The 12,721-nt window shown below is 37.2% G+C and overlaps 1 protein-coding gene across 4 annotated transcripts in view; it reads right to left on the bottom strand.

The window, feature by feature from the left end:
• LOC127454369 (F-actin-uncapping protein LRRC16A-like) overlaps nt 1-12,721 on the bottom strand; it is a 217,576-nt gene that overhangs the window by 132,122 nt on the left and 72,733 nt on the right. For all 4 annotated transcript variants that reach the window (XM_051721518.1, XM_051721520.1, XM_051721517.1 and 1 more), the window contains exon 4: nt 3,122-3,181. In XM_051721518.1, the coding sequence (XP_051577478.1) occupies nt 3,122-3,181 (60 nt within the window). The remainder of the gene's footprint in view (nt 1-3,121; nt 3,182-12,721) is intronic.

Below are 12,721 nucleotides of genomic sequence, written 5' to 3'. Positions count from 1 at the left end.
AGGCCATCTACTGTATATGCTAATATACTGATAAAAAAAAGGTGAGAAAATACAATTTCAATGCAAAAATAGCTTTATTTGTTTTATATATATATATATATATATATATATATATATATATATATATATATATATATATATATATATAGCTGTCAGAATTAACGCGTTAACGTATGTGTTTCATTTAAAAAGTTTAACACGTTCATTTTTCTTAATCGCGATTAACGTATTTACCGTTAATACAGCATAAACACTTGTGTGAAGGGCGTAACCTTTGTAATGTGTCCGCCCAGAATCATTACACTGAAGCACAAACCACAAACAGACACAGAGTCAGACTACTAAGATGAGCCTACAAGCTTAGCATAAAATAGCATAACGCAGCATTCCCATTGACATTCTATGGGCGGTACTGTCGTAATACTCTTCTATGATAGAGCCACAGAGGTTGTTATCTTAATAAATAAAAGAATCTCTGACAGCGCTTCCCTGTCAGTGATAAAATGATGGAGAAAGGAGCTCTTAGCGCAGTATGATGTACAAAACAAGCCCAGTTGGGACTTGTAAAGGCGCATTTTAATTACCACAGAAGCAAGTCTAGTCTTACTATCACCAAAACGTAGAATGAGACCTTTTTGTCTGGAAGTGCTTTTCACGGTGAGTTCAAATCGGCGCTCGGTGCTGGCGTTGATGCTCTGATGCGAATCATGAACGCAGATAGCTACAATCTGCTGGCTGATTAATATTGTGGAGGATGAACGTTTTAATTGATTTAATGCCCATTGCAATGAAAATGCAACATATGTGGAAACTAGTTCTTTCAATTAGTCAAACTCCCACTTAGACTTTTGGAAATGTTTAATGATACTCAAATTGGTGCTATTTTATTGCAGTTCTTGTGGAAGGCTTTGTTTGGAAAATGTTAATAAAGCATTATGTTGTTACATAATGTTTTGTTTTCTTTCCTAAGATTAAAATAAGTGCATTCTGTCAGGAAAATAAGTATATTTAGAGTTAAATTTCAGCACTTTCAAAATGTGTGATTAATTGCAATTAACTAAAAAAAAAAAAGAAAAAAATGCGATTAATCGCGATTAAAAAAAAAAAAAATTATTGACTGACAGCTATATATACATATACATAAACACACACACACACACACACACACACACACACACACACACACACACACATATATATATATATAGATAGATAGATAGATATATATATATATATATATATATATATATATATAGATATGTATATACAGTTGTGCTCAAAAGTTTGCATACCCTTGGAGAACTGGTAATATATGTACCATTTTTGAAGAAAACATGAGTGAGCAGGTAAAACACATTTATTTTATTTCTTATGGGATTCATATTCAACTGTAGGTTATAACAGAATGGCACAATCATAAAACAAAACATGGCAACAAAGAAAAAAAAACAAAATGACCCCTGTTCAAAAGTCTGAAAACCCTTAGTTCTTAATACTGTGTATTGCCCCCTTTAGCATCAATGACTGCATGCAGGTTTTTGTAATAGTTGTCTATGAGGCCCCAAATTCTTGCAGGTGGTATAGCTGCCCATTTGTCTTGGCAAAATGCCTCCAGGTCATGCAAAGTATTTGGTCATCTTGCATGAACTGCACGTTTGAGATCTCCCCAGAGTGGCTCAATGATATTAAGGTCAGGAGACTGTGATGGCCACTCCAGACACTTCACCTATATAAAGATATATATATATACAACATATAAAAAGATATCCAAAGCCTTGAAAATGCCAGTCAGTACTGTTCAATCACTTATTAAGAAGTGGAAAATTTGGGGATCTCTTGACACCAAGCCAAGGTCAGGTAGACCAAGAAAGATTTCAGCCACAACTGCCAGAAGAATTGTTGGGGATACAAAGAAAAACCCACAGGTAACCTCAGGAGAAATACAGGCTGCTCTGGAAAAAGACGGTGTGGTTGTTTCAAGGAGCACAATACGACAATACTTGAACAAAAATGAGCTGCATGGTCGAGTTGCCAGAAACAAGCCTTTACTGCGCCAATGCCACAAAAAAGCCCGGTTACAATATACCCGACAACAACTTGAAACACCTCACAGCATCTGGCACACTGTAATTTGGAGCGACAAAACCAAAATAGAGCTTTATGGTCACAACCATAAGCGCTATGTTTGGAGAGGGGTCAACAAGGCCTATAGTGAAAAGAATACCATCCCCACTGTGAAGCATGGTGGTGGCTCACTGATGTTTTGGGGGTGTGTGAGCTCTAAAGGCACGGGGAATCTTGTGAAAATTGATGGCAAGATGAATACAGCATGTTATCAGAAAATACTGGCAGACAATTTGCATTCTTCTGCACAAAAGCTGCGTATGGGAGGCTCTTGGACTTTCCAGCACGACAATGACCCTAAGCACAAGGCCAAGTTGACCCTCCAGTGGTTATAGCAGAAAAAGGTGACGGTTCTGGAGTGGCCATCACAGTCTCCTGACCTTAATATCATCGAGCCACTCTGGGGAGATCTCAAACATGCGGTTCATGCATGACGACCAAAGACTTTGCATGACCTGGAGGCATTTTGCCAAGACGAATGGGCAGCTATACCACCTGCAAGAATGTGGGGCCTCATAGACAACTATTACAAAAGACTGCACGCTGTAATTGATGCTAAAGGGGGCAATACACAGTATTAAGAACTAAGGGTATGCAGACTTTTGAACAGGGGTCACTTCATTTTTTTCTTTGTTGCCATATTTTGTTTTATGATTGTGCCATTCTGTTATAACCTACAGTTGAATATGAATCCCATAAGAAATAAAAGAAATGTGTTTTGCCTACTCACTCATGTTTTCTTTAAAAATGGTACATATATTACCATTTCTCCAAAGGTATGCAAACTTTTGAGCACAACTGAATATATACAGTATATATACATATATACATATATATATAAATACATATATATATATATATTTGGTTTAAGGATTGCATTATTAATTTGTTGGCTCTGGGCCATTGTCATTATGTTTTGCCTTTTTTGGGCAAAATCACTGATATCACAACACATTTTTCAGTCTGTTTGAGAGTTCCAGAAACTATGATTTTTTACCTGTGTGGGTTTGTTACACGTGATGCCTTGAATCTCCAGATAATTGAAAGTCTGCTCCACCTAAAACAGAGAAATACTATGAATAAATCATGACCTAAGACGTCACATTTTTTTCATTATTGAGTTCTGCCAGTTTGAGCCCAAAATGTGAGCCTTTATGACAAAACAAAGGGGAAAATATGACTCAATTCTAATGTCAGCATACAAGCAGCACAAGACTGTTTTCAAATAAACACAAAAAATACCTGTTTTCAATAGCTGAAAGGAAAGTAAAATTCATAACTAACTGCACAAACATCTTTTTCATTAATTTTTAACTTTAGTGGCATTTATACAGTTAATAATCTCAGACACATCCTTGCACAGACAAATAAATAGATACATACAAGCACACCCACGCATGCAAACCACATACACACACATTTGCAAACACAAACACACTCCACACAGGTTTCTGAAGGCTATGAGTGTGTGTGAGTTTCCCTGTAGTGCCACATACACTGCCTGATTGGCTCCCTTGAGCCATTCTTCACCAGATCCACCACAGTATAAAGGTCTTCATCTCCACAATGCACAAACATAGATATACACACTACATGCAGTCACTCAAGGGCTGGACACTGACATGAAAAAGACTGACAGCCCACTCTGCAAACATAACTGCTGAATACACACATATTTTTAGTGGCTCTGCTGCACATAAACACAATGCAATCTGATGTTTTGTTTTTCTTTCTTATATACTTTCTATTTCTACTTGCTATTACTACCATATTACTTCAAGCACTAACATTCCATTAACATATGGTATTACCATGGTTTTACCATAGTAGTTTCATAGTATTCCTTGAAGTATCATGGAGTATAATGTAAATAGAGCACAACAGTCTGGTTCCGGAAGAAAAAATAACATTAATTTTCTCCATAGGATAATTGATTTTTCCATCATTTTTAATTCAATAATGTCATTACTTGATTGTTGATGTTGTGATTCACCTCAGAGCTGGTTGGTTTGGTTCATGAAGAATTTTATGAAATTCCTATGGAAATAAACGAATTGGAAAAATACTTCTGGAACAAAGAAGGCTGAAAAAGTGGGTGGGCACTATTGAGCTCAGTATCATAATACATAAATATAGTACTCATTCAGTACCATGAGATAATATATATATATATATATTAGGGGTCACGGTTTCAGTATGGTTCGGTATTTGCTTTAGTCAGAAAAAAAATACATATATTACTGTCAAATCCAAAGAATAATCTATTTGGTAAACACTTCAACAGGTTTGCCCTTAAATAAAAATAATTGTTTTCCAATAGTAGCCATAGTTTAACCATGGCATTTGTAGTAAATCATAGTAACCACAACATAAATATGGTTACTGTCATGGTTACAATATATCATAAAATCATGGTTACTATTTAGAAACTACTGTTTTAAAACCATGGTTAACTGTATCAAAACCATTATTTCTGCTCAGAAAACTATGGTGACAGCAGTCATATTTACTACAATATTACTATAGTAAAACCCTGGTTAATTTTCACCAGGGTCCTTAACTAAACAAACATTTTCTCTATTTATTAAATAAACATAACACCTGCGGCTCTTTCCCTGGGTGATGTCAGCATAAATGTATCAATGTATTACTATAATGGCATTTTAAAAAGCGCATTATTGACACTCGCGACAGATTACAGCCGCACGAGGAAAGAGGAAGAACTTGCGTGCACGTTTTAAATAAACCCTCACGTGCATTATAAGTTTACGATGAAAACCTTTGTTTCTGCTAAAATATCATAGTTTCTGCAGTAGTAATCATTACTACTTTAAAATGATAATAAATTAATATGGGATGTCCTTCAAACAGTGTAAGAATCTTTCAGAATATTTCTGTCATTTTTTGTCAGTTTGATTCCATTTTTCATGAAAGTAATGGCTAAGACAAATTTACCACAGTTTTATCAGTTTTATTAACAAATAATTGTAGTAACTTTAGTATTCTGGCAGAAGGTACAATTACCATGGTCATGTTTTGTAAGGGCTGAACATTAAAATCACTTTTTGTTTCTACGTCTGCAGCAAAGGTCGGATTGGGAGACTACTGGGAATTTCAGGATTCTTTATCCTACATATCTAATCTCTATTTTATTATTAAATAATTATTTATTATCATTATTATATTTATTATTACTATAATAATTGTTGACTGATTTATAGCCTGTGGGTTTTATAGGCTATGTTGCACATAATAGAACAGACACTGAATCAATGACTCATTGAAATTATTATAATACAGGTGCATCTCAATAAATTAGAATGTCATGGAAAAGTTCATTTATTTCAGTAATTCAACTCAAATTGTGAAACTCGTGTATTAAATAAATTCAATGCACACAGACTGAAGTAGTTTAAGTCTTTGGTTCTTTTAATATGTGATGATTTTGGCTCACATTTAACAAAAACCCACCAATTCACTATCTCAAAAAATTAGAATATGGTGACATGCCAATCAGCTAATCAACTCAAAACACCTGCAAAGGTTTCCTGAGCCTTCAAAATGGTCTCTCAGTTTGGTTCACTAGGCTACACAATCATGGGGAAGACTGCTGATCTGACAGTTGTCCAGAAGACAATCATTGACACCCTTCACAAGGAGGGTAAGCCACAAACATTAATTGCCAAAGAAGCTGGCTGTTCACAGAGTGCTGTATCCAAGCATGCTAACAGAAAAAGATGCACAACCAACCGAGAGAACCGCAGCCTTATGATTGTCAAGCAAAATCGATTCAAGAATTTGGGTGAACTTCACAAGCAATGGACTGAGGCTGGGGTCAAGGCATCAAGAGCCACCACACACAGACATGTCAAGGAATTTGGCTACAGTTGTCGTATTCCTCTTGTTAAGCCACTCCTGAACCACAGACAACGTCAGAGGCGTCTTACCTGGGCTAAGGAGATCAAGCCCAGTGGTCCAAAGTCCTCTTTTCAGATGAGAGCAAGTTTTGTATTTCATTTGGAAACCAAGGTCCTAGAGTCTGGAGGAAGGGTGGAGAAGCTCATAGCCCAAGTTGCTTGAAGTCCAGTGTTAAGTTTCCACAGTCTGTGATGATTTGGGGTGCAATGTCATCTGCTGGTGTTGGTCCATTGTGTTTTTTGAAAACCAAAGTCACTGCACCTGTTTACCAAGAAATTTTGGAGCACTTCAGGCTTCCTTCTGCTGACCAGCTTTTTAAAGATGCTGATTTCATTTTCCAGCAGGATTTGGCACCTGCCCACACTGCCAAAAGCACCAAAAGTTGGTTAAATGACCATGGTGTTGGTGTGCTTGACTGGCCAGCAAACTCACCAGACCTGAACCCCATAGAGAATCTATGGGGTATTGTCAAGAGGAAAATGAGAAACAAGAGACCAAAAAATGCAGATGAGCTGAAGGCCACTGTCAAAGAAACCTGGGCTTCCATACCACCACAGCAGTGCCACAAACTGATCACCTCCATGCCACGCTGAATTGAGGCAGTAATTAAAGCAAAAGGAGCCCCTACCAAGTATTGAGTACATATACAGTAAATGAACATACTTTCCAGAAGGCCAACAATTCACTAAAAATGTTTTTTTTATTGGTCTTATGATGTATTCTAATTTTTTGAGATAGTGAATTGGTGGGTTTTTGTTAAATGTGAGCCAAAATCATCACAACTAAATGAACCAAAGACTTAAACTACTTCAGTCTGTGTGCATTGAATTTATTTAATACACGAGTTTCACAATTTGAGTTGAATTACTGAAATAAATGAACTTTTCCACGACATTCTAATTTATTGAGATGCACCTGTATATGTCACAACCTAATTTACTCTTGAGATTTTCTCTCGGGTGCTTTTGTTATGCAAGAGCTGGAGGTAAATAATAGCAATAACAAAAACTAGTTTGTTTAGTACACAAAAAAGTTGATTGGCAAAATGTTTTACATATTTTTATTGACAAGTTCAAATTCATTCATTTCAATAAAGACAAAAAAATTTAAAAAAAAAAAATGTAATGCCGTTGCATGTTTTGAAACTCCCATTATATGACAAACAACTGCTGCCATCGAGGCCATATGGTACAATGCAATTTTAAAACCAATACATGATAAGATCACACCCAACTAAGGTCACGGTGGGTATACCAAAAATCTTACCTTTAAGTCATCAATAGTCATCGTCTGGGATAACTTTTCTCTGTGAGATGGTTGATCAAGTGTTTTTTTTTTTTTTTTTTTTAAGAACTTCTAAGTGCAAAAACTCTTTCACATGCCACCGGTAGAGTTAGTAACTTGGTAGGCAAGCACAATCACATTGTACATTTTGCAATATCTGGCTGCAAAGTTTTAATTCCTTTGATGTGCCATTTATCTCCACGTGCCTATGGAGGACCATGTCTGCTAAGCTCTTGCCCTAAGCAACTGCCTTGTTTGGCTTTTCATATGCGTCAACCATGAATAAACAAACAAGATCTTATCACCAACATCTGACGCGTTTGCATTAAATACTATTAATACTGGATCATTTCATGAGCATACTCTGCTTTTACTCCATGAAAAAGTGTCTGTTATCAGATTTGTTCAAGTTGCTGTTTCTGTTCAGATTGTCTGCCAAGATTTACAGTGATATAAAATGACTTAAACAGTGATATAAGATTATGGTTATATCACCCACCTCTAAGTCATTCATTCAATAGAGACCATTCATTCCCTATTTGACTTTGTGTTCAGAAGTATATTTGAAATGTTTTTAATTCACGTCCACACCCATCTGTGGCTATATTTCAAGTCTGTAGGCTCGCATTTAATTTTGTCCACCACAAAATGTCACTGTGACCTCCAACCTTTACTCTGGAGCACTCTGAGCTATGCCTGAAGTAGAAAACACGCACCCTAAATACCATACAAACAAAGAAATGTATAATTAAATAAATGTGGAAATAAATAAAAGTAGAAATAAATAAATGTGGAAATATATACATGTATAAATAAAATAAATAAATGTGGTAATAAATAAATGTGATAATAAATTAGGAAATAAATACATGTGTAATTAAATAAATGTATAAATAGATACATAAGGAAATAAAAGTATAAATACTCATTTGTTACATTTTAAAATGTATTTATGTCTATGTACACTTTTTTTTTTTTTTTTTTTTACTTTTTTTTATTTGCAAATATATGTATTTCTATATTTTTAATATTGGCAGACTTGGTCCTCCATATGCACCACCTTTCGGGGCCGTTTTGCATCTGTTTGGTCTGTTTTTCAATTGTTTTCCCAACTATACATGTGCTATATGGACGTCTTTGACCGCTATGCCACGTCTAGTGCAGGAGCGGCAAAATTTTTTTTGACACCGTATCAAATTAAAAAGTACTTCAACTGTTAAAAACATTTCGAGACACCTGCATTTCCTCTATTTGTGGCTCTGTGTCTTGCTTTTTTAGTGCAAGGATGGGTTTAGTATGAGCTGCCACTTTTTCTCTCTTCGATCCAATGTTTTTAAGGGATGGTAAAGATGGGTGCTTGAAACATTTAGGAATTAAGCATTTTGTGGGCTGTTTTTTTTTTTTTGTTAATTAAATTTGTAAAATAATATAATATTTTAAATAGGATTTATTTGTTTAACTGACCCTTTAAAAAATGTGCCATTTATTTATTTTTTATATTTATATTGCGATCGGCCTACTGGTGGCCCACCAGACCATTGGCCAACTGAAAAGGACGCCTCTCCTGATGGCCAGAGAGAGAGAGAGAGAAAGAGAGAGAGGGAGAGAGAGAGAGAGAGAGAGAGAGAGAGAGAGAGAGAGAGAGAGAGAGAGAGAGAGAGAGAGAGAGATAGAGAGAGAGAGAGAGCACAGTGCCCTTTAAACCATTCCACAGACAGAAAACACAAACACACCCATTCAGTCACTTCCCTCTGGGTGACACCATATCATCATGGGATCTGATTAGGATAAGAAGGGAAATTAGCTGTAAATAATTAAACAGAACACACACACACACAGGTGAGAGCTGTAGGTGTGGGAACTGAGGAACAGATTATGAACAATCACATTACTTCTCATTTCCACTAACGGTCAGTTTCATATGCTCATAAAGGACAATTTCTTGTTGAAAGGATTAACGCTATTACTTCGCTAAAAAGGCCTGTAAGCAACCACGTGTTGTAGCAACCTTTCAGAACTTCTAGCAATAACACAGCAATGCAGTAAAAAATACTCAGACCACCTTAGCAACCGCATAGCAACACCCTGCCAACCCTGCCCACAATACCCCAACTTTGAAATGTCAACTTCTGCATAGACAAGCACCACTCACATTGTCTAGTATTTTTAGTACAAAGGTTAACTGAGTCAGCGTGTATAGAATTAAATTATCCTGCTTAAATCTCTACTGAATTTAGGCTATATGTGCAAAAAACAGGACACGTCACAAGTGAGATTACTGAAACAGACAAGCAGAAAAAGACAGAGGGCAATTAATTCAGTTAATTTAGTCTGTTTAATTAGCTTTATGATACCGGTTCTTATCACAACGATCTCATTAAGCCCTCTGCTGAGACCAAATGGTGCTCACACACAAAGGCAAGACAAAATCTAAAAAAGAGGAAACTACACTATTCTAGATCTCATTCTTAGTATGAGCTCACAGTCTTGAGTCACAGTCTCTTGGTCTAATAATAGGAAAGACTCGCAATTGACAGTAAATAAGTGCAGTCTAGGCTTGTGACCACAGATATAGGTGGGGAAGATCTTGCTCCGAGCACTATAGGTTATGTATAACCAAGGCAGCACTCTAATCTTCAGTAGGTTGATCATAAGTGTTTGAGTGGGCATGATCGCAAATACTCAGACCTTGTGAACAGCTGAAAGGTTTTCTTACTTCTGGAGACATATGCTGCATTCAAGCCATGTCACAATTATCATATTGAAGAGATGACACATGAATGAATGCCACCACAATGTGGTAATTACTACTGAGAAATGTAGAAATTTCTTAACCCCTGAGTTCGAGGTGTGCTGATTCAAGAATCACTGTGGAACAGAGATGGAAATCATCAGTAATTTAATGATTTCAGTTCCAATTCTGATACCTTCCTTAACAGTTCCATTAACAATTCTCTGAAATCATTTCATATTTTAACAGGACAGATTCTTGCAAAAGGTATCATACAGACTTTTTAATTAAGATTTATTTCATTATATTCATTTATTCATTTTTACAAAATATAGGGGCAGATTCACTAAACAGTTGGTATTTCAGCACAAATACCTGCGTCTTGTTCATTAACAACCCGCAATCAAATTTAGTGTCTGCAAACAGTGCTGAAATTGCGCTGCATCTTCAATATCTCAGTCACTGTCATTCCTTTTTGCACAAACACGCCTCCTTTCTATGTAAATTAGGCTCATTAAAGATTGCGCTTTGTTCACAAAATGTACATTGTGCTATTAACGGCAAATGAAAGTAGGTGGTAAAATAAATTTTATTTTATGTTTGTGAACATTTTCAACCAATCATTTCAGCAGTAATTAATCAAATACTCATCAAATGATGTTAAGTGTTATAACCTGCCATATATCCAGATACGTAGTGTCGTCAACCACACGTTCTGCATGTTTAAGAGATGAAACAGGTGTCTGGATCAAAGTGATGCTTTTCAGTCCTGGCAGGGTGGGTAAAATACGGTGGTCAGTGGCATCCTCGGATATATAACACTCAGAATTGGACCGCAAGATCAGAATTGCATGTGCAAATCGCATTCAGCAGCGATTTTGCGGTCGCATTTGCACTGTTGCCTGATCTGCATAATTCCTTTAGCGCAGGTGTTATCAAACCTGTCCTAGAGGCCCCTCAACACCACACATTTTGGATGTCTCCTCAATCAAACACACCTGATTCAACTCATCAGCTCGTTAATGGAGACTCCAAGAAAAGGGCGACATGCAAATGTGCAGTGCTGGGGGGCCTGGGTAGCTCAGTGGTAAAATACGCTGTCTACCACCCCTGGAGTTCGCTAGCTCGCTAGTTCGAATCCCAGGGCTTGCTGAGTGACTCCAGCCAGGTCTCCTAAGCAACCAAATTGGCCCAGTTGCTAGGGAGGGTAAGAGTCACATGGGGTAAACTCCTCGTGGTCCCTATAATGTGGTTCGTTCTCGGTGGGGCGCGTGGTGAGCTGAGCGTGGTTGCTGCGGTGGATGGCGTGAAGCATCCACACGCACTGTGTATCCGTGGCAACGCGCTCAACAAGCCATGTGATAAGATGCGCGGGTTGACGGTCTCAGATGCAGAGGCAACTGGGACTCGTCCTCCACCACCCGGACTACGCGACCATGAGGATTTAAAAGCACATTGGGAACTGGGCATTCCAAATTGGGAGAAAAAGGGGAAAAATCCAAAAAAACAAAAACAAATTGTGCAGTGCTGGGGGACCTCCAGGACCGGTTTGAGAACCACTGCTTTAGTGAATCAGGCACAAAACGAGCGCAGTGAGTGCTTGCGAAAAATGGGGGCTTTCGGCAGGCGTTATAATGTGTATATTTAAAGTCCCTCTCCAGTCACTGGTTTATCTTTGTTAATCAAAATTACATATTTAAAGTTTGTTTTTTTTTTTCATGGAAATAATACCTTCATGCCTTAAAATGTCTTAGATATAACTCTACACATTTGCCTCATTTAATATGCACAAATCTATGAATATGCAAATTATTCCCCACCTCCATCTCCATTCACCCCTGCACCTCTCGCCTGCAGCTCGGGCTCACTGTGTCCCCAGCATAAATTGATGGAACCGCTTTGGGCTTCAATATAAGTTTAGTGGCAAACCCCATCTGTTTTTGGGTAAAATTTTCAAAACAGTTCTCTGGAAAATGACCCAAATTTTCTCTGGAAGTTTTGATGGGACATTACGATTTTTCCAAATAAACTGCACCCATTTATCTTTGATTTTCAGATCCTTTGATAATACATGAAGGCTCACCATTTGTCCTTTCGCAACTTTGCATTCGAAAACAGAACATGTCTTGCAAAATACTGATATGTAGCTATACCTGGCTTCTCCTGATACTCCTTGCTTCTCCGTAGCATATGCTATTGATATGGAAAGCCCCACACCGCAAGTTGATGGGATTGGTTCCTTAGGTTTGTGATGTTTGAAACCCTGGCTGTCTGAATCCGTATTTTTCAGACTGTCTTTGGTAAACTGCAGTTCCAAGGTGAAAATGCTCAGCCATGGCGTTGGCTGCTGATTTCACTCATGGTATGTCTTCTAGCATATAAAAAACACCATATGGACATGTAAACGAGGTTAAAAACTTGATTTTCACTGGAGGGGGTCTTTAAGTACATCTAACACAGTAACAATTATTAGTACATTTTGAGTCAGACAAAACAAATGATTGCATGACAGTAAGTTTTTCATTCACTAAAAAGAACCAGCTGACACGAGTCAGGCTGTGTTACGCTGTAGATTCAAAATAACTGACTCATAAGAGTCATGTGAGAGTTGCTCCTTATGTTTCATGCTGTAGATTTAGGTGTGATGTTGTGGTGCTCTTGAAT

Source organism: Myxocyprinus asiaticus, chromosome 16, assembly GCF_019703515.2.
Source record: "Myxocyprinus asiaticus isolate MX2 ecotype Aquarium Trade chromosome 16, UBuf_Myxa_2, whole genome shotgun sequence".
In the NCBI taxonomy this organism is placed as follows: Eukaryota; Metazoa; Chordata; class Actinopteri; order Cypriniformes; family Catostomidae; genus Myxocyprinus; species Myxocyprinus asiaticus.
The sequence above is the reverse complement of the archived record's forward strand: the minus strand, read 5'-3'. Positions and strand labels throughout refer to the sequence as shown.